The sequence below is a fragment of the Sorghum bicolor genome, chromosome 6, assembly GCF_000003195.3.
Source record: "Sorghum bicolor cultivar BTx623 chromosome 6, Sorghum_bicolor_NCBIv3, whole genome shotgun sequence".
NCBI classification, from domain to species: Eukaryota; Viridiplantae; Streptophyta; class Magnoliopsida; order Poales; family Poaceae; genus Sorghum; species Sorghum bicolor.
The window spans coordinates 60278584-60304100 of record NC_012875.2 but is presented as its reverse complement, the minus strand read 5'-3'; the positions used below and the strand labels follow the sequence as shown (position 1 = coordinate 60304100).

At 43.3% G+C, this 25517-nt stretch overlaps 5 protein-coding genes across 22 annotated transcripts; 2 read left to right on the top strand and 3 right to left on the bottom strand.

The window, feature by feature from the left end:
• On the top strand, positions 780-4437 carry LOC8085885 (protein MIS12 homolog). Its single transcript, XM_002448745.2, has 7 exons — positions 780-1084; positions 1205-1271; positions 2026-2145; positions 2689-2775; positions 2859-2994; positions 3914-4054; positions 4142-4437. The coding sequence occupies exons 1-7, from the start codon at positions 954-956 to the stop codon at positions 4333-4335; spliced, it is 876 nt and encodes a 291-aa protein (XP_002448790.1). The 5' UTR covers positions 780-953; the 3' UTR covers positions 4336-4437.
• Positions 8761-11558, top strand: LOC8076481 (acyl-CoA-binding domain-containing protein 1). The gene is made up of 6 exons (XM_002448744.2): positions 8761-9269; positions 9937-10042; positions 10139-10242; positions 10350-10441; positions 10534-10631; positions 10970-11558. Exons 1-6 carry the CDS (start codon positions 8833-8835, stop codon positions 11135-11137), a joined length of 1005 nt encoding a protein of 334 aa, XP_002448789.1. The 5' UTR covers positions 8761-8832; the 3' UTR covers positions 11138-11558.
• Positions 11738-13733, bottom strand: LOC8085884 (calumenin). 2 transcript variants are annotated; one of them, XM_021463882.1, is made up of 6 exons: positions 13006-13733; positions 12706-12808; positions 12537-12602; positions 12314-12430; positions 12089-12215; positions 11738-11996 (listed from the first exon to the last, which is right to left on the bottom strand). In XM_021463882.1, exons 1-6 carry the CDS (start codon positions 13580-13582, stop codon positions 11865-11867), a joined length of 1122 nt encoding a protein of 373 aa, XP_021319557.1. In that variant the 5' UTR covers positions 13583-13733; the 3' UTR covers positions 11738-11864. The 2 variants fall into 2 exon arrangements, with proteins under 2 accessions (XP_021319557.1, XP_002447340.1); XM_002447295.2 differs by having other exon boundaries at positions 11740-11996; positions 12089-12182.
• On the bottom strand, positions 15524-21320 carry LOC110436222. 16 transcript variants are annotated; one of them, XM_021462683.1, is made up of 6 exons: positions 20357-21318; positions 18733-18781; positions 18406-18480; positions 17381-17448; positions 16512-16576; positions 15524-15860 (listed from the first exon to the last, which is right to left on the bottom strand). In XM_021462683.1, exons 1-6 carry the CDS (start codon positions 20372-20374, stop codon positions 15785-15787), a joined length of 351 nt encoding a protein of 116 aa, XP_021318358.1. In that variant the 5' UTR covers positions 20375-21318; the 3' UTR covers positions 15524-15784. The 16 variants fall into 16 exon arrangements, 1 of the variants encoding a protein (XP_021318358.1); XR_002454028.1 differs by lacking the exon at positions 18733-18781 and having other exon boundaries at positions 15524-16597; positions 17381-17453; positions 20357-21319; XR_002454027.1 differs by lacking the exon at positions 18733-18781 and having other exon boundaries at positions 15524-16597.
• On the bottom strand, positions 22383-25487 carry LOC110436362 (DNA replication complex GINS protein PSF1-like). Of its 2 annotated transcripts, none has more exons than XM_021463277.1 (8): positions 25124-25487; positions 24636-24745; positions 23906-23973; positions 23680-23793; positions 23402-23564; positions 23181-23327; positions 23046-23103; positions 22383-22795 (listed from the first exon to the last, which is right to left on the bottom strand). In XM_021463277.1, exons 2-7 carry the CDS (start codon positions 24708-24710, stop codon positions 23077-23079), a joined length of 594 nt encoding a protein of 197 aa, XP_021318952.1. In that variant the 5' UTR covers positions 24711-24745; positions 25124-25487; the 3' UTR covers positions 22383-22795; positions 23046-23076. The 2 variants fall into 2 exon arrangements, with proteins under 2 accessions (XP_021318952.1, XP_021318954.1); XM_021463279.1 differs by having other exon boundaries at positions 25230-25487.

Here is a 25517-nt window from a genome sequence, read left to right as displayed (position 1 = left end):
AAAAGGATTAAAAAAATAAAGAAACGACACGGTCTCTTAACCGTTGCTTTCAAATTGCGCGAATGACCGTGAAAATGAGATTTAGTTATGCTTTGACTGTCTTACGACAAGAGCAAAGAAAAAAAGAAAAACATCTATATAATCCCTCAACTATATAAGTTGGACTACTTTACCTTCCAAATTATAAAACCGAATTTTTTACCCCTGAACTCTAAAACTGGCCAAATGACCCTCTTAGTCGGTTATTGATGGTGGTTTTATCTTTTTTTATTTTTTTATTTTTGATAAATATTTAAAAATTATAGTAAATCACAGGAAATCATAAATATAATTTTATTAAACTCCATATGAGTAGATCGATATAGTGAGCATATAATATAGTATGCTTTAGTACAAAGTTTTTATTGTAGCTTTAGATCTAGATCTATACTTAATTAATTAGAATAATTCATAGATCCAAAGTTGCAACAAAAATTTTATATTAAAGCATACCATATTATATATTCACTGTGTAGTCTACTTATGTAGAGTCTAACAAAATTTATTTTTTTATTTTATAAATTTCCTATGATTTACTATAATTTTTTAAAGATACAACAGAAATAAATAAATAAAAAAACAAAATCATCGTTCAAAACCGTTTGGAGGATTATTTGACCAGTTTTGAAAAGTTTAGTGTGGAAAATTCGATTTTATAGTTTAGAGGTTAAGAAATCCACACTATATAGTTGAGAGGACGATGTAGACCTTTTTTTTTTTAAAAAAAAAGTGTGCCTCCCTCCGCCTCGAAACAGAAGAACACACCAGTTTCTCAAACACTGCGAGCGCAACATTTTGAAAACCCTCGACCGGGTGCCTGCCGGCGTCCGGCGAGGCGGCGGGCCATCCCCATTCCACCCCCTCCACCCGGCAGTCGGCATCTCAGAAGACTCGAAAGAAGAAGAAGCGGGGCGATGGAAGACGGCGACGAGAGCGCCGCGTCGGCGGCGGAGGCGGCGCTGGGGCTGAATCCGCAGCTTTTCGTCGACGAGGTCCACGGCATCATTGACGACATCAGAGCCGGGGCCTTCGAGTACTGCCTCCAGTTATGTTCCCTCCTTATCGTTTTGTGCGTGTGTTCTGTTTAGCCGATTTCTCTCCCCTCATTCGCCGCCGACCTAGGTTTGTTAACTTGCCCATTTTTTCTGTCGCTTTTCTTCTCCAGGGCAGCGGCCGCACCAGGGGTCCTCGGCGCCGCCAGGGCTGCAGAGAAGGCCACTGATCTCCAGCGGGTAAGCGACGGATTCCCGCATCATGATTCGATACTGCTCAATTCGTGGGTTGGATTTAGATATGGGGATGGAATGGATAGTTGGTTGACTGCCCTAGTTTAATTCATGTTCCTCGCTTCCAGATAATCATTTGGGAACGTTAAACTGTGTCAAATATCTCAGCACTTGGTGTGCGCTGATGCTCTGAGATTCTATAAATTTCTTCTCCACCAGATTTTAAGTGTACATGGATACTGAATGAAGTTCCCGGTTACGGTTAAAACAAAACATGAAAGTTGTTCTGCACTGCACCTGAATTCATATTCCTCCCGCATGTCATCAGATTCCCTGGATGTTCTTTTATGTAGGGGTGTGGAGATCATTAGCTGATTTGCTAAGTGTTATGCACATTTCATTTCTGTTTCTGCTTGTTTGCAGAGCTTTACCGTGAAAAAACAGAGAACTGAAATGCATGACTTCATTGTGTGCATTGGGATCTACAGTGGACTAAGCTTCCAACCACAGTATTGCACTTAGATGCTTGGGTGCTTCGAATGTTTTAGTTGTGATTGTGTACTGCAAGTTCCATAACATGTTTTAGTACATTTGGCACTTAATTTGTTTAACTTATGCTGCCATTTATTATCACATCTTCTCTTCTAAAAGGTATTTCATAACATTTATTAGGATGCAAATTGTTGTTTCGTCTTCTTTTTTTTTTTGGACCAGCAGGACCATTATGATAAGTAGAAGTATCTCTATGTTTTCTCTGCAGGGATTAAATGCTATTCACCATGTCGTAAAGGATCGACTGGATAAGAGAATGGCCAACTGGGAGAAATTCTGCTTACTGCATTGCTTCAATGTACCCGAAGGTTTTGTGGCTGCTGAAGATGTATGCACCTTATCCTAACTAAAGATTTGACTCCAGCATGCTTAAGTTACATTCATACTGTGGAAAAGTTTCATTTGTGTTGGAAATCTGATGCTTATTTATTGATGTAAACAGTAAACATTTAATTACAGATGGCCACACACTCTTTGCAGTCATAAAAATGAAGAGGCTGTGGATTCAATATTGGTTAGAGCGTCTTCTAAACTGCTGGATTATTTTTCTTGAGAAGGGGCATGGAATACTGAGCTTCGTTTAACTGAATATAATTTATTACAGACTTGCAAGTTTATGTTGTTGAAACCAGTGTTTCTGGCCTTTCTTGTGAATGCCATAATTGTAATACCATTATTCACACTGATCTTAAAATCACCAATCTATATGCAAAATCAATTAAGCTTGATTTTTTTTGTTGCTTGCAGTAACTAATAAACCAGCGTGTCTTTTGTTAATGAATGTAGTGATACTTTATTTCACATTTTCTTCATTCCCTCATCTCACATGTTATCGTAATGTAAATGACTGTATATACTATATTTTTTTCAGGATATTTCTTGTGCAAAAGAATCACACAAAGATGACACTTCAGATTTGGATTTGGAAATTGACTCCTTGAGGAGAAAGCTTGAAAGTGTAAGCACCTTAGTTGTAATGAATCAGCTTATAATATATCTAGATATCTGTAACAATTGCCAGTGTTTCTTACTTTTCACCAGGCTAACATGGAGTCTCAAAATCTTGAAAGAGAGATGTCGTCATTGGAAAGGCAAACTACATACAGAACAAAACTTGATTCTTCTGTCTCTGAGATACAAAAGTTGCTTGAAGACTCTGTGCAGGAAAATTTTGAAGGTACGACATAGTATACACTATTTAGTAGTTGAATACAAAAAAAGGGATGCTGAAAAGGGTACATCATCTGATCAATTCTGATTAACTTCACAGTTCTGTCTTCTGTCCAGTATTTCTGGTGAAAGTTGAACATGATTATGTGGTTTACCAATGCTACAGTTTTAATATTGACACCAATGCTACAATTTTAATGTTTGATGGCATGTGATATTATTGGTTTTCCTTACAGCAGCAAGGAATTATGGAATTAACTGTTTTATCAACCTGATCAGAGCTCCAAGCTCAATTGTTTATCATTACTAGTTCTGGACCTTGGTGAAATGATGTTGTGTTATGACAACCTTAGGCCTTTGTGTTAAAGATTTGCTTTCATGCCTTGTTTGACAATCTGATACCACATTGCAATTCTTTAATGCTAGAGTGGGTTCAACTTTTAAAGCTTTGATTATAGTTAACTTTAAAAGTTTTTTAGTTTAGAAACTTATCGTGTGCATATATTTTTGTGGGAAGTACTTTCATAAAAGCATAAATTTGTTAGGATGTTAATAGAAAATAGTGGTCAAAGATGTGCTTTGGAGATTGTCATTCTCCAAAACGTGAAATATTTGCACACTGCAAACTGGAAGGAGTTTTACATCGTGGGAAAAAAAGCCATTGCAGTTTTCTGCTCCCATGTGTTAGCTTTAGCAAGAAAACTGGTCCAAAATTTGTGGATTCTGTCACTTCTTTTCATTTGATGTCCTTTAGTCTTTTATTTCATGTAAACCTCAATATTGTTGTTGAATGTGTGACATAAATAAATAAAACATATATGGAGCCTTAATCTAGATAAAACTTCTACCCATTTATCAATTCTACCTGCAGTCAATCTAGTTACCTGATCAGAAAGTATGCCTATTCAACTGTACTGAACCTGCAGGTCTTGTGAAGGCAATACCGGTATTGCAGCAGAAAGTAATAGATATGAGCAAGAAAAGGATGGCGACCACATGTTTGGTAGATCAACAGGTTTGGAACATGAACAATTTGACAGACAACAAGCGACAAACACTGGATAAGAGTACTGTCACAGCTCCCTGCTTTTCCTCCAGTTCTCCCGTATACGCCATGTATTTTATATGCCATTGACCAATAACTTATCTAGCAGGTTTTACTGCACGTGCTGAAGACATTCAAGATGTCATCAGTACCTTACAGAACAAGAGTCTTGTGGGGCCGCCATTACTCCTACAGGGAGCGCAGGATCAGGGCCGCAGACACCTAGATGGCGCCAGCAACAGCAACATTCCAGGGAACAGCAAGAAGGCAAGAGTTAAGAGGATTAAAGACGGCAAGAAATAAGGGATTTAAGGAGTTTGTTTCCTTTTGTTTAGTAGGCGTGTACCAGTCCTCATTTGGGATCGAGCAATAACAACCAATTTCCTAATTTCCCTCATCTCTCAATCTCACCTCCCTCACAATTGGCCAATTGGGCGCTCACGGGATAAACCCTGTGCCATTACCGATCCAGTCTATGAGCTTCATAGCCAGGGTCCTGCTACCTTGGGTGCCAACACCCTGAAGGGTCGAGATGGCGGACTAGAGGGGGGGTGAATAGTCCTTTTCTAAAACTTATCGCGCCGGCTAACCGAAACAAATGCGGAATTAAAACTATCGGTCTAGCCAAGACTACACCCCTCTATCTAAGTTCTCTAGCACCTTGAAAAGATCCTAAACAAGCAAACAAGGTGCTATCTTAGCAAGAGCTCACCTAATCAATTCTAGGAGCAAGGTCACACAAACCTATGCAACTAGTACTTTACAAACCGAGGGAGCTCCTACACAAACTAGTGAGGCAAAGCGCATAAAGCCTAAGCTCACTAGCAAGCTCAATAACAAGGCAACTAATGCCAAATTAGAGAGCGCAACTTACTTAGCTACACAAACTAAGCAAAGTGACTAACAAGGTTACACAAACCGAATTAGCCACGCAAGGGGAACTACTTCTAGCTACACAAGCAAGAAGGTAACTAGCAAGCTACACAAGCTTAACTAATTACAAAAGCAACTACACAAGCACAAGTATATGAATGTAAAAACAAGCTTGTGTTAGGGACTTGCAAACCAACGGGAAGAACAATGTTGACACGATGATTTTCTCCCGAGGTTCACTTGGTTGCCACCAAGCTACGTCCCCGTTGTGTCGACCAACACTTGGTGGTTCGGCGGCTAAGAGGTGTTACACGAACCTCGTCCCCACTAGGACACCGCAAGAACCTACCCACAAGTGAGGTAGCTCAATGACACGCACGATCCAATAGAGTTGCTCTTCGCGATCCCCGCGGGGTGAGCACCGTACCCCTCACAATCTCTTCTCCGGAGCACCGCACAATCTCCTTGCGTGCTTCGACGGAGTCACAAGCCACCAAGCCGTCTAGGAGGTGGCAACCTCCAAGAGTAACAAGCACCACCGGCTTGCAACACGAACACCTAGTGCCACTCGATGCAATCTCTCAATGCAACGCACTAGAATCGCTCACTCACACAATCGGATGATCACTATCAAGCATATGTGAGTTAGAGGCTTCACTAGCACTCCCCAAGCATGGACACTAAGTCCCAAGGGTGCTCAACACCGGCCAAGGCCGGCCACCACTTCTATTTATAGCCCCAAGGGCTAAACTAGCCGTTGCCCCTTCACTGGGCAAAACACGTGGGCACCGGACGCACACAGGGAGCCACCGGACGCTCAACCCCCAGCGTCCGGTGCTCAGGCGTCAGCCACGTGTCACTAGCCGTTTGAACTCGACCGTTGCCGCCAACGGCTACTGCGCATGCGCGCCTGCACAGCACCACCGGACGCTCCACTGCGACACACCGGACGCGTTCGGTGCACACCGGACCCGTGCGCAGAGAGCTCCGCAAACTTGCACGGTCACCGGACGCACCCTGAGCGTCCGGTGCTCACCGGACTCATGCGCAGAGAGGGTTGCCAAACCGCCCGCACACCGGACGTTGAGTACCGGACTCTCTCCGGTGCGTCCGGTGCACACCTGCGCCACAGACATCACACCAGACGCTCTGGACCAGCGTCCGGTGCCTCTGCACTTAGCGTCCGGTGAGTGTTGCGAGAAACACTCCCGCGACTTCTCCAAAATTCCCACCGGCGCAATAGAAAATATGCACTTCATTTTCTCGAAAAGCGCCGAATCCCGCCTCGCAAGCTCGGCGGGAGGGAGAGAGAAACCCACATCTCTCTCAACCCTAGGAACACCACCTCCTTTGTAAATGTGCCAACACCACCAAGTGTACACCACCATGTGCATGTGTGTTAGCATTTTCACAAACATTTTCCCAAAGGAGTTAGCCTCTCATCTTACCACGCCACTCGATCCTAACACATATGCAAAGTTAGATCGCTCAAGTGGCACTAGATGACCGATATGCAAACAAGTTTGCCCCTCTTGATAGTACGGCCATCTATCCTAAATCCGGTCATAAACTTCTCTACACACCTATGACCGGTGAAATGGAAATGCCCTAGGTTATACCTTTGCCTTGCGCATTCCATTCCATCTCCTCCAATGTTGATGCAACACATGCACCAACCAATCACCAAATGATATGATCCACTTCATATCATCACGTGACCGTATTGGTTCATCGATCTTGACCTCACTTGCTCTTCACCGTTGCCTCGGTCCATCGGCGCCAAGTCTTGCTCAAGCTTCACCGTCACACGCGGTCCCTCGCTTCAAAGCCTCCGACTTGCCCTTCACTCTTGCAACCGGTCCATCGAGCCAAGCCTCATCTTGATCTTCTCCACCTTGGTCACATGACTCCATGTCATGTCTCATTGCAATGAGCTCCTCCATCATCACATCATCACCTGTGGACTAATTTCCTGTGTATCTCACATAAACACTATTAGTCCACCTAAGTTGTCACTCAATTACCAAAACCAAACAAGGACCTTTCACACCCTTGACAACAAGTAGCTTGTTGCTCTTTTCCTGATTCATGTGGCTTACCCATAGTGCTTGCAGCTTGCTTGCTTGGATAAAGCAGTGTTTTCCTCAGTCTTGTTTGTTGACACCAGATGTTCTTTGGGTTATTCTATTCAAGAATGAGTGGGCATCTTATTAGCCATCTGGCACAGGGAAATGCTATATGTAATTGCCTCTAGAGCATACTAGATTGAAAATGTAACCCTTCCTGCAGCTACTTGTTTGTGGTCGAGAGATTGTGTGAAGTGCTTCGGTCATCATAGTTCTTTTAGCATATAGTATATAACCTGTCCTGGACATGAAAAGTGAGCATTAAGCAGCTGCTCCATAGATCTGAGAAGTTCCCTGCCGTTTTGTTCTTTTAGTAAAGATCTAGAGAATTGCAATTATGTTATACGCTTTGTTTAATGCTATAATATAGGTGCGCTAGCTTAGATCCTTTTAATGTGTTTAATATAGCTACAGTTGTGCTCCTTTATCTCTTACCCCATGTGTTTCAAATTATAAGTCAGTTTTTGCTTTCTCTACGTGCCTTTTGCTATGTCTACGGTTTAGTATTAGTTGTGTGACTTTCGACGGCTGTTGCTTATGAGGATCGTTGGTTGTGTTTCTTGTGGCAGTAGTTCTGTTGTTGCCTCCCTTGTAAGGTCTTCTTCTTTATTAATACATGCCTAGCATATTCTTGTCGGTGGCTCTTTGGAACTCGTGTATTTCACTCACCTCCATGTTGTAGCCTGTTTTTTATTTATTTCATTTGCACCATAATTTGTTGAGCTTCAGATGCATTTTGTTGCTTTGTCTGTCACGGTATTAGTGGTTCTGAAGTGAATGCTAGAACTCCTTTCCCCTGTCCAGATCCGTATCCAGTTTCATTTGGTTGTTCAACTGAGACTAACAATTTTATGCATATAGAAATTAATTATGAATTGGGCAAAGCCTGGCTTAGATCATCTGGTGTACGAGTGTTGAGACTGTAATCAAAACCATGTTGCAATAGTTAACCTCATTGATCGAGCTGATGCCAACTGTAATGAAATAAGTAAAATTCGTTACGACCAGATCAAATGGAATATGAAATAAGTAAAATTCGATGCTAGAAAAATGGAAACTGTACCACAGCTTCAGAATAGCTGCACCAGTGTTCGCCAGTTCATTAGTTCCATGAATCAGAAATGAGGACCAAAATTTGAAATGCAAGGCCCAAGGACCAAAATTTAATTTCTTAGAATTGGCAGGGGCCGCGTTCGCGCGGCCCCTCTACCACAAATTAAGACGTCCACTCTCCCGCTTGGGGAGATGGTAGACCAGCGCACCCTCTACCACAAATTAAGGCCATGGGCCTTCATGATCGCCCATCGACCCCATCCAGGTAAGTATGGAACGACGCTGGCCCGGGGCTTTCTTCTATAGGCGCGTAGCTCTCCCTTGCCTCCTTGCGGCGCCGAGGTGGGACTAAAAACTCTGCGCCACCGAGAGAACCCAAGACGCCGCGCGCTCCCCGCGCCGTTGGATTGAGCGTGGACGGTTCCGCATGCCGCACTGTGTAAAACAAAAGGGAAAACGTTGTGCTTTGCTGGGCCGACAAAGGTGCGGCTCGATGGGCCAAGCCTGATCCGCTCAACGAATCCACGGTCCGTTCTGGGTCACCCACCCGCCGGGTACGCTACGAGCCATTTGACGTTTTGGTCCCTGGCGTTTACCTCTTTTACTTTCACGTCCTTCTTCCTTCCCCACGGGCCCCTACTACCACCAGGCTACCACTTCTTCCAGTTTCGGAGTTCCCCAGTCTCCAGCCCCCCCCCCCCCCCCCCCAACTCCACCCAGGTCACCGCATCTAGGTCACCGCCTCGCCATGGCCGGGGACTGGCAGGAGCTGGGCCAAGCGGCGGCCATCGGCCTCCTCTTCGCCTACCTGGTCGCCAAGCTCATCTCCACCGTGATCGCCTTCAAGGAGGACAACCTCCGCATCACGCGCTCCCCTCCGTCCTCCCCCACCGCAGCAGCCCCCGCCCCGGCCACCCCGTTCCCCGCGGAGCCTCGCCTCCCCTCCCACGACGGCTCCACCGACGGCGGAAGCGCCAGCGACAGTGACTGGGAGGGCGTGGAGAGCACCGAGCTCGACGAAGAGTTCAGCGCCGCCTCCGCCTTCGTCGCGGCCTCCGCCGCCTCCGGCACCAGCGTCCCCGAGGAGGCGCAGCTGCGCCTCTACGGCCTCTACAAGATCGCCACCGAGGGGCCCTGCACCGCGCCGCAGCCATCCGCGCTCAAGCTCAAGGCCCGTGCCAAATGGTAGATTCCCAACCCATCCCCTCTTTCTCGTGCAAGGTTCTACTGGTTTAAATTTGAATTTCGTGCGGTTTTTTCTATCTAGGTTTATTTGCTTCGGTTCTAATTTAGTTTAGAATGACTTCAGATCAGCAGCATGGCCCATCAGAAGTAAACATAATATATGATGCTCCTATCTCACGCATAATTTAGTCTTAATTATTAACTATTGAGCCTGTTTGTACACTGATCATTCGTGCTAGTGTTGCCTGAGCATAAAACTACTTCGATCCTGTGTCCTTGCTTTGCGTCCAAGAGTGCCCTGGTCATCGTGCTGCATAACTCTGCAGTGCTTAGGGTTTTCAGTGCCCTGGTCATCATGCTGCATAACGTCTTACTTTGTGTGAGCAAGCACTTGAACTCACGGATCGACTGCTTACAGCTAACTTACTCCCTCCATTCTAAATTGTAAGACGTTTTGGCTTTTATAGTTAAATTACTTTAACTATGTATCTAGACATAGTGTATATCTAAGTGAATAACAAAAGCTACGCATCTAGAAAAGCCAAAATGTCTTATAATTTGGAATAGGGGGAGTATACAACTGTTGTTGCCTTTACTCTCTGCCTGTGCTTGTCAATTTTGAAAAAACTTACTTCAGTTAACATTGCCCATATTCTGGATATGCCAGGAATGCTTGGCATAAGCTGGGTGCTATGCCTACAGAAGAAGCTATGCAAGAGTACATCACAATTGTTCAGGAGCTATTCCCTAACTGGGATGCAGGTGCAAGTGCGGTAAGTTCTGTGGGTCTTTATTGACCTCACTCTTGCTGCAGTCTGTACGACAATCCTCGTGACAGTGTTGGCTTATCCATGACATAATAATTTCAGAAAAGGAAAGATGAAGATAACATGGCTTCTGCATCAGCTTCGAAGGGGCCCATGGGACCTGTGTTTAGCAGTTTGATGTATGAGGAAGATGAAGGAAATGATTCGTAAGTGGTTTACCTCATGGGTGTCTTCTCCAGAAGTTTATACGCTGTAAATGTTACCTACCTTGGACTACTGTTTGTAATTGGAAGAAACTGAAATGTATATGTAGAGAACTTGGTGACATCCATGTTTCGGCGAGGGAAGGAGCAACTGAAGACATAGTGAAGTTTCTGGCAGCTGGTGTGGAAGTCAACGTGAGAGGTTTGTGTTTGCAAACTATAAACCATCTAATGCTTATGTTATGTTTATAAGCATAATGCACTTAAACTTGGTTTGGTATATGGTATCTTCAGATACTGAAGGTAGAACTCCGTTGCATTGGGCTGTTGATCGTGGCCATCTAAGTGCTGTTGAGGTTCTTGCTAAAGCAAATGCAGATTTGAATGCTAAGGTAAATTGAAATGTATATTTATTGTGTTCTACTATTCATGGCAGATTGATTTGATGAGTAACGTGGATCAATGGGTGCTAATCTAGTCATATAGCTGAATGAAGTGTATTCAGTTGTCTGCATCTTAAACTACATTAAATAGAAAACATGTTAGCTATGCTCAGTATTACCCCTGTTTGCTGTCTGTAGTGCAGCATGCTATGATCTCTCGAGACATTTAGGTTTATGAGACTAGTATCACCCTTGTTTGCTGTCTTGAGTGCAGCATGACATGATCTCTTGAGTCATTTAGGTTTATGAGACTAATGAACTGAACTGAACTTCTCTTCCATGTTCAGGACAATGAAGGGCAAACAGCACTCCACTATGCTGCCGTTTGTGAAAGAGAAGACATTGCAGAATTGCTCGTCAAGCATCATGCTGATCTTCAGATCAAGGATGAGGATGGGAACACAGCACAGGACTTGTGCCCTTCGAGCTGGTCTTTTATGAACCAGGCAAACTGACAACACGAATATACAGATATGCTAAGTGTCATCTGCCAAGAAACATGCTACCTTACATTAGCTGTATCCTAAGCCCATACCGCACTTGGTCATGTGCTCTTTCGTTATGGGGACATATGGTGTATCTAGTGTCCTGTTTGAAGTGTGGGAACTTAGACAAGTTGTTTGCCGCGACATCTGCTGTACGTGGTGCCCTCTGTGAAGGTTGGGAAATCAGATGAGTTGTTTTTTATCGACCTCATCGAACCAGTTGTCAAAAGTCAAGTCCTTGCAGTATTAGTGCTGGGAGATACATGTAATGCTTTACTAAGAAGAATTGTGCTGAACACCAATGGTCTGTTACTGTTAGTGAAAGTAACTCCAATCGTACATGGTTCATGAGTTATTTTTTGGCAATTCGTGAACCTGTTGTACCTTGTTAGTTGTTAACTTTGTGTTGGCCCTCTATTGTGCATCTTTGTGGGATACCCTTAAATATTAGATGGGGTTGGAGATGTCAGTTCCAAAACCTAAAGTTTTTTTTTTTAAAAAAAAAAAACAGGCCCTGAATGTTTAGTTTTTTTTAACGAAAAATACCGTAAAACAGACAGCGGGTCACGATGAACAAAATTGATCTTTGCAGTTGATTGTCTGCTGTACATTTTTCATTTTTTTGGCTGCGAACTCCTATTAGAAAGTAAAAAGAACCTCCTCCCTCCGTATCGCTGTCCTGCCCTGGCTTAACTGCTCATAGCTCGTCGTGGGAATCACTATCAACTTCATTGCTGTAATGATCATCCGTATAAACGGTGCTGTAGAAGGATACGTAGTCATCTAGCATCTCCTCCAGCGACAATTTGCCGTCTTGGTTAACATCAGCCTGTGCCAACATGGATTAGTTGCAATTAAGTAAGATAAGAAACAAGGAAAGTAAATCTAGTTGCTAGTCTAATAATCTGGTGTGGCCACCACCTTCATCAAAAATTTGGCATGTGAAGTAGCATATGAGAACTCCCCTGTAATGAGGCTTTGCAGTACAGAGCGTGCTTCTTCCACCGTCAAGTAGCTGAACATTGAAGGGGAAAAAAAAGGATAAAATCTGACAACACATTTTTTTAAAAAAAAAACTATACGTTAACTCTACTAAGTACGTAGTATTTCATAAGCTTGTCGAATTGTTATTGGAAATGTTTTTACTTGTCCATGTCGGCGTCCAATTCTCTGAACTTCTCTTCAGCTTCGGCACGCTCAAGATCAGATTGGGCGACAAACTCCTCCAAGTTTATCCTTCCATCTCCGTCATGGTCCATCTCACTGTTCTCCACCCAAACCAACCAAACAAATATTACTGCTCGCAAGCGTAAAAACAGAAAATATCATTGGAATTTTAACGTGCTACGAAAACACTCATCGATCGTGCCTTAGCTTGTCCTTCAGTAGCCACAGCATCACGCTCTCTTGGCTGGTGTCTTCAGGATGCAAGAAGCTGCCATGACAGCATGTTTAAAAGTTACCAAAAATAAAAAAGGTTGTACAAGAAAAAAAATCAGAATGTATATATGGTATATATAAATATGACGTATTCATACTCGTTGAATTCGACGGCGTTGAGCGAGCCGTCTCCGTTTCTGTCCGCGCTCGCAAACTTGTCCATCCACCTCGCCATTTTGCCATGCCCCATGTTGCTCCAGTCTTAGTAGTATCCATGTTTGGAAACGCATGAATTTCACACGAATCAGTTCAATTTGACAGAAAAAAAAAAACACGCAGGAAACCGAATAAAATTCTCGACTTTGGCTTCATTTATGTTGTTCCATCTGCATCATCAGGACATAGCAACCCGCAACGTTGTGAACCCGAGATATTACGAGTACGCACCACGCGCTCACCTGCGAAGAATTCGCGCAGCGTGACGGCACCGTTGCGGTCCCTGTCGTGCCGGGCCATCTCCCTCCGCGTGACGGCGTCCAGCCGGGCGACGGCCTGCCGGCGCAGCCACGCCTCCAGCTCGTCGACGCCGACGCCTCCGTCCCTAGGCGACCGGTCAAGGATCACGAACAGGTACGCGAGCCGCTGACGCACGTCCAGCGGCCCGTCCAGCCCGAAGTACCGGTGCATGGGGCCGAGCTCGCCGTCGAAGCGCGACCAGTCGGGCAGCAGCCGGTCGAGCTTGTCGCGGAACGTGTCGATGTCAGGGATGCCGCCGCCAGCGGTGGGGGTGGGGGCGGGGGAGTAGACGCGGAGCGGCTGCCCGGACATGCCGAAGCGGAGGACGATGTTGCCGGACCCGGACGGAGTGGTGTTGGTACGGTGGCCACCGGCGCGGCGGTGCGAGCGGACGGCGGCGGCGGGGACGGGGACGGGGACGACGGATGCCGGGTCGGAGAGGGAGAGGTGGAGGTGGTTGTACAGGCAGAGCAGCGCGACGGCCGAAAGGAAGACGACGGCCACCGCGGAGCCCGCCATTGTTCAGCCCGGGGCAGCCAGCGACCGGCCGGCGGCCACGCACCTTGGCCGGCTGGATTTGTGCCGCTCGTGCTCACCGCACCTCCTCTGCGAGAGGAGGGTGGATGGCACGGCGGAAGGAAGTCGTCGGTGCGTCGGCCGGCCGGGTTGGAGCTGCCGGAGGGGCAGCGGTGGTGCATTTATACTGTACCGTGGCACTGGCATGGCACCCCCGACGTTGGTGGGTGGCCGGTGGCTGCCTGTCCGGCCTCGGAAGTCGCGCGCGTCCAGAATTGGCTAGTGGTGCTCTGGCCTACCGTGCATTGTTCTCTCCATCTTTGGATGGACGTCGTGCTTCCTCCTCAGCCTGGCCGTTCGGTTCGTCGGTTCGGTTTTTGACATAAATTCGGTTCTCTACAAATAGGAACCGATCGGTTCTTTACAAATTTTGGAATCGAGTAAAATCGGTTTCAGTTAGTTAGTTCGGTTCGGTTCCGGTTCCGACTGAACTAACCGAAAGTTTACACAAGCATAAAAAAAGAATAGAAAAATAGAAAAAAATATTTTTTAAAAAGCAAGATGTTGTTATTTTAAAAAATGTGAGGATGTGAGGCTATGAGAGGGTGTCATTCACCTTTTATATTTTGTAAGGTTTATTGGGCTTGTTTTATGAATTTCGGTTATTTCGGTTAACCGAGCCTGGGAACCGAAATTTAATCGGTTAGTTCGGTCATGAGAACTGAGAACCGAACAGCTAACTGAAATTTTCGGTTTCGGTTATTTCGGTTTCGGTTCCGGTTATTTCGGTTTCGGTTCTCGGTTATTTTTGCCCAGGCTTACTTTCTCCAAGTGCAATGCCTTGTTTAGATGCACCCAAAAACCTAAAACTTTACAAGATTTCCCATCACATCGAATTTTGCGGCACTTGTATGGAACATTAAATATAGATAAAAAAGATAATTTATTGTACAATTTATCTGTAAATCACGATACGAATCTTTTAAGCCTAGTTACTCTATGATTGGACAATGTTTGTCAAATTAAAACGAAAGTGCTACAGTGTCAAAATCCAAAAAGTTTTTGGATCTAAACAAGGCCTTAGACGTAAAAACTTTTTGATTTCACTACCGTAGCACTTTCGTTTGTTTGTGGCAAATATTGTCTAATCATAGACTAACTAGGGTTAAAAGATTCGTCTCGCGATTGACAGACAAATTGTGTAATTAGTTTTTGTTTTCATCTATATTAATGTTTCATACATGTGCCGCAAAATTCAATGTGACGAAAAATCTTAAAATTTTTTGGTTTTTGGGTGAACTAAACAAGGCCCAAAGTGAAATTACAGAAAGAACTGGTCCTACAACTACAGCAAAATATGAAAACGTTTGAGATCGCACTCATCCAAGCAGTACTGAAGTCCAAGACACATCACGTATTTTTTTAAAAAAAAAAATGAATCCTGTTTAAGCAAAAACAAAGATAAATGCAAACGGCAGCAGAGTACAAAACGATTAAAAAATGCCCCTCTTTCCTCTAATAACTTCACATCAAAGCACCATTTATATAAACTAGTAGGAGTGGCGCGCCCTTGCGCGCCGATTGAAAATATCCCATCACGTAGACACATACATAGTTTATTCATGGATGAGTAATCTATTAAACTTGGTAGATGAAATTATGAGAAAGCAAGCAATCATATTTCTATCATAAGGATAAAACTGACAAATAAAACTAAAGCATATAATTCCTAAGGCACGAGGTAGAATCTTCAGGTATAGTGTACAAACAACTCATATCATTTATGTACCCTACATCATTTGAGAGCAGGAGTTGAAAACACCACACAAGGATCTTGCAAGAAGAAAGAGTGTTCATGAGTACGGATCCATTACCAAGATCGGGAGGCACAATAATAACACAACATCAACATAATCAAGTTTTGACACTCAAGCAGACAATGAATTGAGGACAAAGTGTGAAAAGCAATATTATTCTTGTTGAGGCAGCAGTTCTAGAAACAGATGCGAAGTAACTGACCAGTACATCAAAGCTGACAAAATATTACAACTAAGGGTAAAGTTGATTTGCAGCTGAGTCATTGTCTCTGTGGAGCAATTTAGGTCGAGGAAAGTAACACATATAAATCATGATATAGACAGAGCTGCAGTGTGGTCAACTGGTCATCGATCAAGTGTGGTAAAATCTGTGACGTGCAACACATGGTTAGAACCACCTACGAACACACTTAGCAACAGAATATGCATGATTGGAAGCTGGCTTAACATGCCAAAACCTATGCCTGCATACAGAAGATAAGAGATGAGTTTGAAATACAGTAGAGACGGTAATGGACATAAGTAGATAAGGCATGTTTGCATCTCTACTTTTGCGACCTTGAATCTATGTCTACAATAATAATAGTTTGGAATAGGCTAACAGCTAACCAAATTTACTGGATTGCATAAATAGTAAGAGATGGTAGATAAGAAGTACAATGGTACATATCCTCGAATCATGGACGTCACACATTGCTTTAACAGAGTGTTTTGGTACATGACGAGATGAATCTGTATATAATAACTAAAACCAAGTATCTATATCCTTAAATCATGAAAGGATCTAATAATCAAGCATAGTCATGATTGAGGAGCGGCATCCTAAATTATTTCTATGTCTTGGCACAACCAACGTTGCAACCCAATGCCTTTCTACTTATTTTAATGTTCTAACCAAGTCCTATTTACAGTGTGTATATAACGGAGTTGTGCTGCAGTGATTCTGATGAGATGTACAACTATGAACTGAAGGCATCCTAAATATGTACATACACACATATATTACATATATGGGTTAATTCTAAAAATAATAAAAGGTAACATGACTATATATTGCATGGATATTTCACAGATTCGATAGCATGGCACAAGAAGTTTAGATAAACATTGTTTACAGGTTGGATGTTCTGCTGCCGATGGTGGTTCTTGCCGAGTGGTTTGTCCATGCTGTGTAGCCCTGCTGGAAGCGAAGATGCTATTGCTGGAAAGTAGAGACACATGAAGCACACTTAACTTTTGGAACAATGGAAATTCGGTTGCTACAGAAAGAAAATAGAATTTGCTATACCTCTACAATCTGAGTAGTCATAAGCTTTTTTATATAAAATTTACCATTGAAAAAGACTACACTAATAATGGTAAATAGAGAGCCAATATTTGAAACGCACAACATCGATCATGAGAACACGAGGATTTTTTTGTTTCAAAGAATGAGACAAAATGAGTGGCATAAAATGCATTTTTAATTAGCTAAAAGTTAGTTTAGTAAGTGTACCAAATACTTCAAGGATCACCAGTACTGGTACTCTGATGCTTTTAAATTCAAATTTATTAGCATGTAAGTATTTTACGGTAGATGACTACTAAGATTTTTATGAAAGCCCTAAGATCATGCCAGCTGCTAATTTCATGTTTATGTGGTGAGAAACGGTGCAGGAAACCAAACAAAAGAATATCAATAAAAGGACAATGACTAATAAAAGCTAGAAGGGAACAAAATAGTAAAGAATACCATGGAAAAAATAATATGAGGCTGCCAACTTTTTTTAAGGACCATAATAAGTAAAATAAATAAAGCGACGCTCATTGGTATTATGTACCGAGGAGTAAATCCAGTGACCACAGTCTTTCAGCTAATCTAACTATGCCGGCATAATAAAAAGGTACATACAACCATATAAAAGCATCTAACTATTGGATTCAGTAATTAGTATCAAATCCTATGATTGCTATAGCTTATTCACATAAGCATTTAGTGGCAAACCTGTTTATGTCCATGGATCTTCGCAACAGAAATGGATACTGTTTCTTTCCAAGTGAAGACTTTGAAAACTAAACTATGACAAACCAAAAGGGAAAAAGATCATAAGAAAAGAGTAGAAAACTGACAGACATAACCACCAATGTTAGCAACATAAATCTCAAGTGAATCATGCATTTGTATCAGCAGCTAAATTTGCCTGCAATAAGTCTATGGTAACAGCACGATCGACCGCATTTTGTGTAGCACAACAGACGAGGTGCAGCAAAGGTTACATTCTAAGCAGGTCATGTCCTAAAACACTCATGTATGGATGCTAATTAAAGTTGCCTTTCCACTCCACTTAGTTCAAAGAACCGCTGTCTGATTAACGAAACGCCAACGTATTGCACTTGCATCTGCGAAACACGCAGTTATTCATCCTCAACAATCTAGAATGAGTGAAGGATTAGTTGCAATGGAAGCTAGTAAACAAACAGACAAACTATTCACTAACTGTAGTACAGTAACCTATGGAGCAATCAAATTTACTCTGTACATTTTTCAGTAGTAAGCAACATTTTTATTCTTATGTGGAAAATGACGTAAGGAATCTGTATAGTGATCTATTTCTCAACCAAATCAAACTCATATGCAAATTTATGTACCCTCAAGCTATTCGGTAACCACCACTTACACAGTAGCAGAGCATGTAGGAAAATATTGCAAGGCAACCCCAGTAAAAGTTGCCTGAGGTAACGAACCTATTTTAACTTTAAGTACACAAAAATACTAAAGGAAATTGGATTGGTAGAAATAACCTATTTCAAGTTTAAGTACATGGAAAAAAACTAAAAGGAAATTGGATTGACAGAACTAAGAACTTCATATAACATGATGTGAGGTTGAAATGTAAAAAATAATCTTCCTTGTATACCACTGAACAAATAGATAGGCAAATTGTAAGCCTAAAAAAAATTTGTAGGCCTGCATGCTTTTGGACCTAGAATGATTAATAGAATTAACTTGAAACATAGAGAAGCTATAACCTTGAAGCAGAAGCAGATGCTCAGGTTGACAGAAGAAGAGGTTCTTTCTCCTCTTTATAGAATGTTCAACATAACCTGCAAATATATTTTTTTCAATATGCAGATATAGAATATTACACGAATTGCTTTGCAAACCTCCAAGGATATTGGCATAGAGAACAACCATGACTAATATAGAAAGTGCATTAGCAAAATCACAGATGAAAATAAGTTGTGGACCTATCGAGAAATTTTCCATTGTTAGAGTGCTTGTAGAGCTGATCATAGAAAAGAAAATTAGCTGACACAGTAGTTGTCATCTCACACAAACATTTTTTAATAGCTAACCTGTTTGGTAGACATGACATTGTCTTTTCGTACCTGTGAAATGGAAAACCTATAGAAAAAGAAAGTTCGCAGTGATCGATTGTTATTTGTGAACTTAAAAAAAATAAAAGCAATGTAGTGAAGAAGGGAAGGAAGAGTAGGCTCGAAAGCAAACCAAGCAGCCATGTTGTTTTAAGGGTGTGATAGGAAATAAGAGTAGCCTCAGAAATAAACAGAAGGACATCATTTGATCTCTTGTATCTAGGCACAATGGCATGCACTGAAAAATGGTATCATTCAATAGTAACTCATGTCGCCGGCACATACAGAAACCAATGGATGTAGACAGGAGCAGGTGCTGTAGCAGGCCTGTCATGAAACTGAAATAGACCCAGGCTAGAAAAGTGGCATGGCAGGATCAATAAACAGATAGCAATGCATATATATATCGGGGCCGGCTGCAGCGCCGCCACTTGAGGAGGGAGAGGGAGAGGGAGAGAGGAAGGGGAAGCAGCCGTACTGTGCCAAGGTCAGACCGGAGGAGGCGGACCAGGCGACGAGAAGCGTCGAGAAGAGGAGATATTTACCACAACAATGAAGAAGAGGCCCCGAAGGGAGAGGTGGCTGAGGTGGACCAACAGAAGGAGGAGGAGGTGACATGGTGCGGAGCAGGACCAATCAAAAGATTTGGGGCGACGTGTACCCCTTCCTTGCGCGGGGAGAACCTTAGGTTTGTAGAAGTAAAAATGCCATGGGCCTCTAAAGATCATCAGTCTATATTCCCAAGTTACATGGGAGTCTATTTTCATCACAGGCTATACAACAAAAAAGGCCCATTTTCATCACTTGTAGCAAAGCGTCAGGGAAAAAAACTTTTGTTGGCCATGAATGGAGCACCCAAAGCAGCGGAAAATATTGTGCATGAATGAAATTATTATGATAAAGACGTGAACATCCAGACCATTGGGAACAACCAACTGTATATGAGCAATGAGGAACCACGAAAAAAATGATGGAACCGCGAAATCTTCATGAGCAATGGGGAAGTGATGGAAAATAAACAAATATAAACATGAAAGGTAATCGCAGTCTGACTGACGGTAAAATTGAGAGGCCTAAATATGCACAGATGAAAATATGCCTGTGATAAGTTGGAAAGGCAGCAATGCGAAAACAATCATGATTGTAGTAAGCTGGAAAGGCTTCACCCTTTTTATTTCCTTGGTGACATGCATAGGTGAAATCACAAGAAACCACAAACGATGTTTTATGGAACAGAAGACCATAGTATAACACAATTGCACAAGAGCATAAAGCCTGCTGGACAACATCATTTTTTGCAGATAGCAGTGAAGCACATGAGACAAGTTTGGATTGTTAGCACACAAAAATAGCCCATCACTGCATATGCCAAAGTGCCTCAGTTCATTAGGACAGCCAAAAAGGACCATAAGTAACAATTAGTGTCACCCCATATGCCAAATGCCTTAGCTAAATAAATGTGGAATACAATATCATAAAAGACCGAGCCTTCATCAAAACAAATGACTACGACTCACTTGAAATGCCAACCCAAAGATCATAAAAAAGTAGTAACTGTAACAGCATACTCTCACATGTCGTCATTCAGAGGGAAAAGAATTACCTTTAGCATCATTGGCATTCAAATATGGTCAACATAAGAGGCAGATCAGCAACGGCATACAAATATGCTTGGATTTGCCGGATGCACCTTACCACATCATTAGCAACTGCATATGCTCAGGCGACATACTTTTTTTTGCAGACAACAACACATCCTGTAAATCAAAGGTAGACATGTGTTTTCCATGAAAGAAAACGAACAGCTGCATTGATCTGTTTACCTTGCATAATAATAAATAGAGGCGATGGGATAGAAAGCAGGGGCAAGCAAGTGCCATCAATCTGACAAGCTCTAGCGCAGATCAGAAGAGAGATAGAGAGGAGACTGCAATGGAACCAATAGAGATGAGACGGACGGGAGGGCCACGCAGGGGCCCGAGGCAGCCGGCAGCCCGTGCTAGGGCTGCTGCACCGGGGGGGAGGTGAGGGGTGAGCAAACCAGGGTGGCTCCAGCCTGCAGAGGTGACTGCGAGAGGGGCAGCTGCGGGGGCGGGCATCAACGCGGTCGGCCCGCGCCGGTTGTGCCGGCCGCCGGGGATCCGGTGGCGCCATCGCCCTGCCTGGCCGCAGTCGTGGAGAGGCGATGTAGCAGAGGACCCGCCGCGCCAGTGTGTCACCCACCCATCCGGAGACGGCCGACGACGGAGTGGCAAAACCCTAAGCCGGCGTTGTCGCTGCGGCGGGGGCTGGCAGGGGCATGTCGAGAGGCGCGGCGGCGGTGGTGGAGCCATGGAGGCGTGGAGAGGGGCGACGCGCCATGGCAGGGTGGTGTCGGTCGCTGCTGGGGCCCACGGGCAGAGGCCGCTGTGCTCAGGGCCGGCCGCAGCGCCGCCACTTAGGGAGGGAGAGGGAGAGGGAGAGAGAGAGAGAGAGGAAGAGAGGAGGGGAAAGCAGTCGCGCCGTGCCAAGGTCGCACCGGGGGAGGCGGAGGAGGCGACGCGAAGCGTCGGGAAGGGCAGATATTTACCGCAACAGTGAAGAAGAGAGAGAGACCCCAAAGGGAGAGGTGGCTGAGGTGGACCAATAGGAGGAGGAGGAGTTGACGTGGCGCGGAGCTGGACCAATCAAAAGATTTGGGGCGACGTGTACCCCTTCCCTGCGCGGCGTGAGCCTCCGGATTGTTAGGTTAAATAAATGTACTAAGTGTGCGGTCAACAAGCATCATCAGTGATGCAATTCAAATTTTAAAGTTTGCAGGTACTACAACATAATACAATTTCTGTATGGTTTTACTAAAATTTAGCAATCTTCAACCTAGAGTCTGTACATCTCCTCTCAACGACCCAAAATTTAAGTTCGTTCAAAAGCTAAAGCCAACAGTACTTTTTTTTCTTGCAGCCAACAGTCTCTAGATATCAACTGTTGTCGAGACAGGAATACTAGTCTACAAGTTCCCAAGAATAAAAGTACAACCTTAGGACACTCACAATGCAGATTTTATCATAGAGTATAAAGTTATTTATTACTTTGAATAATGTGAACTTAGACCTTGTTTAGTTCCGAAAACTTTTTGGTTTTCGGGACTGTAGCACTTTCGTTTTTATTTGACAAACATTGTCTAATCATAGAGTAACTAGACTTAAAAGATTCATCTCGCGATTTACAGATAAATTGTGCAATTAGTTTTTATTTTCGTCTATATTTAGTGCTCCATGTATGTGCCGTAAGATTCGATGTGACGGAGAATCTTCAAAAGTTTTTTGTTTTTAGGGTGAACTAAACAAGGCCTTAGAGTCTGAATAAGACTTGGAGTCTTATTTTTTCTACCTCTTTTTTCAATAAATATGCTGCCACATCAGCAAAATACCATAAATAATATGTACTTAATTGTCTTGGACTCTATGATAAAATCTTGCATTATGAGTGCCCTTACATAAATCCAGCAAGCAGAAACTTTCCTGCAAGAAGTGCACTAATCTTGCTTCATGGCTAATATATGAAGGCTGTAGCTTCTGACACGAGCTAGGATTCAAAGTCTGAGAGAACTGTGATTTTACCACATTGAGGGCAAGAAGTACACAGAAAAATTAAGTTTCTAAGTCGAGCAAAACTAATGTTAACACACAAGTTAAAATGTTATCAACATCTGCTTTCTTGGATGGCACACTGACCAAAAGGAATCCACATGTAAACAGACTAACAAGGCAATGGATTTAGTAAGACTGCTTTTACAGCTTACAAAGTTGCGAGTTCTACTACAAAATAATACATCATGAAGAAAACTGCCACTAACAGAGTTATTATAAACTTCACTCGATCATCTAGAGCAAGAAATCATTGCCGGCGACTAGTTAGAAGCTCCCTGGTACAGAAAACGTCTCATGTACCCTACAGACCCAGGATGACATGTGTCCTTTCGTTGTTGCAAATAGTCTCTTCAAGCATCACCAGTGCTATTCCACCAGGTAGCAGCACTGATGAGAAAGAGGCAGCGCACATCCTGCAAGATAATCAGTTCACACATGTATAGTTTAAGATAAGAAGCAAGTCCAAATACAGAACAGGTTCAAAGTTGGTATCTATATTTTATAAACACCCTAAACTGAATATCTATGCACTTAGCTGTGACAAATGAACTATCCATATGCACATAAAATATCATGTCTTCACTGATCTACAAGTAAACTTTGGCCCTTATAAAACACTACTGAAAGTACATCTAAGTAAGATAAAAATGCAAGGAGTCATACCTATTGTGCATCATATATTCATATGTGATCTCTACTCCAGAAATTCTTCCATAAGACCCTATAGTAAGTTCAGCATCATATTATTACCAAAAGAGATAGTGATAGAAGGACATCGCGAAGAAACAGATAGCAAACCTGTGATATAAATTGTTCAGCGTCTGTGCGCCTTAGGAAATGGAGTGAGTTCTTGGTCAATGAGACAGAATGGTCACCAAGAGATACTTCGCCAATGTCCTCCAGCACCCGAACCTGAATGTAAGGATCCTTGGGAGGAACCATATCCTGTAATAAAGGGTACAAGAAGTCTGACAAGTGATATCTCATCCCTAAGAAAGCATAAGAAATAGAAAACATACCACTGTCAAATCTATATCCATCTCTGAAATGTATGATTTAATGGCTGCAGAGTGGTTCTTGAAGTACTCTTTCTCTGAGAAATGGAGCTTTTCTTGTATGTCGTGAGGAAGCACAGGACCAACCTTCCATCTAAAACTCTGAATAACTTCTGCTCGGTTGTACCTGTTTGGAAGTAATTCTTTTAGCTACAGTACATGCAAATTCAATTTTAAGCATGCGCTACCAGCATAAAACAGAGAAACAAAAGGTAGCTCATCTGTGAACTTTTAATTTGTACATGTAAGCCATCAGGCATCTTTTGTTACGGAGCAGGGAAAGATGGTGGATAGCTGCACCATAGTGATCCTCATTTCTAGTTGTCTCGATGTCTAAGTTTTGCTCAACCATTTTCCTGCCATAAGCCAGGTCTAGTAAGTAAACTGTGCACTGGAAATGCTTATCAATCAGGGTAATTTTGGATCAAGATGGTCAACAACCCAACATTCTAGTACGATAAAATTTACCTGATCAATGATTGAAACTGTGAGTTGTGCTCATTGCACTCTCTAATCACCTGATCAAACACGTCAGTCTGCACATTTCGGAGACTGAATATTAGGAACGAAAAAAACTAAAAGGAACTGCAGCTACCAAAGTCACATTGCTTCTGATAATGGAAGAGTAATATAAAAATTTCAACCTTTTTAGGGTTTTTTTTGCACTATATAATGTCAACAATATTGCAGCTGACTTAGTTTCATTCTGAAGATTTCACAACACATGATTGTTTACATCCATATTAAAAACACATGGTAAAAAATATGATTATGAATTAATGAAACATGTAGTGATTTTTTTATCTAAATTCATACGTATGGATAGGGTTTAACTTGATGGAGGATTAAACCTGGTCCCATAAGATTTTCTTCCAAATCTAGATAGCACATACTAACTAACATGCTTCGAAGGTAAAAGAGTTTAAAAGGCGCTTGCAGGCACATTTGTCAGCCAAACCAACAATATTTGATCTGACGGTTTATGATTTTTTAGGTGCTACCACAGAAGTAAAGCAACACATGCAAATGAGGATACAAGAGGTTTTCTACACTCAATTTCATCCATTGAACACAGAACACACGAGATCATACAAAATTGCAGCCTGTCTCACTGTCACAGACACAAACAAGATAGAAGCAGCAATCACTATGATTCCAAACTAGTAACTGCAGGTGAGTTCAGAGAAGCGTGAATTACGTTGAATGGCGCGAGCTGGCCAGCCTCAGAGGAGTCGATCTCCTTCAGCAGCTGCGATGCACGCCTCCCGTACATCCTTCTCCTGAACCCACGATGGCACTTGGGTATTCCTAAGCAGGGGAGCAAAAGATGTTCAATTCAAAAGGCAAGAAGTCCACAATCACGTGAACCAAAGTATAAACTGTCGAGAGTAAAGATTTCTCGGCTATTTAAGAGAAAGCACAGGACATTATAAAATTACAGTCTAATACCATTCTCAAAAAAAATAAGCGACCCTTTATGCCTTTGGAACTTGGAAGTGTTTGCTGTTGATGATGTCACTGTCCTTAATTTCCATAAAAAATCGTGTTCAACAAAAACAGCCGATCAATAGTTCAAGCATTGACTCTCCATTCATTTTTGAAATTATCTTTTCCACACAGTTCATTCAGGGAAATTCATCTCAAAACTAACGGTTGCTACTTACTACAGGAAGTTGAAAACCTTACAAGCTTGTGTTTTGAGCACCGGCGGAGCCAAGGCCCGGCCACCCTGGGCAGCTGGCCGGGCTCCCACGGGAACAGCAGAGGCGGGAGGGGAGAGGGAGGTGCGTACGCAGGGTCGCCGGCCGGTGCGGGGAGGACGGAAGCGAGGGCGCGAGGCGACTGGCGAGAGGCGGGAAGGGGAGCCGCCGACGCCGCCGCCGAGCCTGGGACTGCCCCTCCGTCGCTGGACGCCGCCGAGGGGGGGGGCCGCCGACGCGCGGAAGATCCTATCCCTGGGACCGAGCCTGAGCGCGAGTGGGGGGAGGAGCAGAAGATCTGCGCTCGCTGCGAGGAAGATGAGCGTCGGCGCTGCGCTGCAAGAAGGCGGCGATGCGTGGGTTTGATGGGCCACTAGATA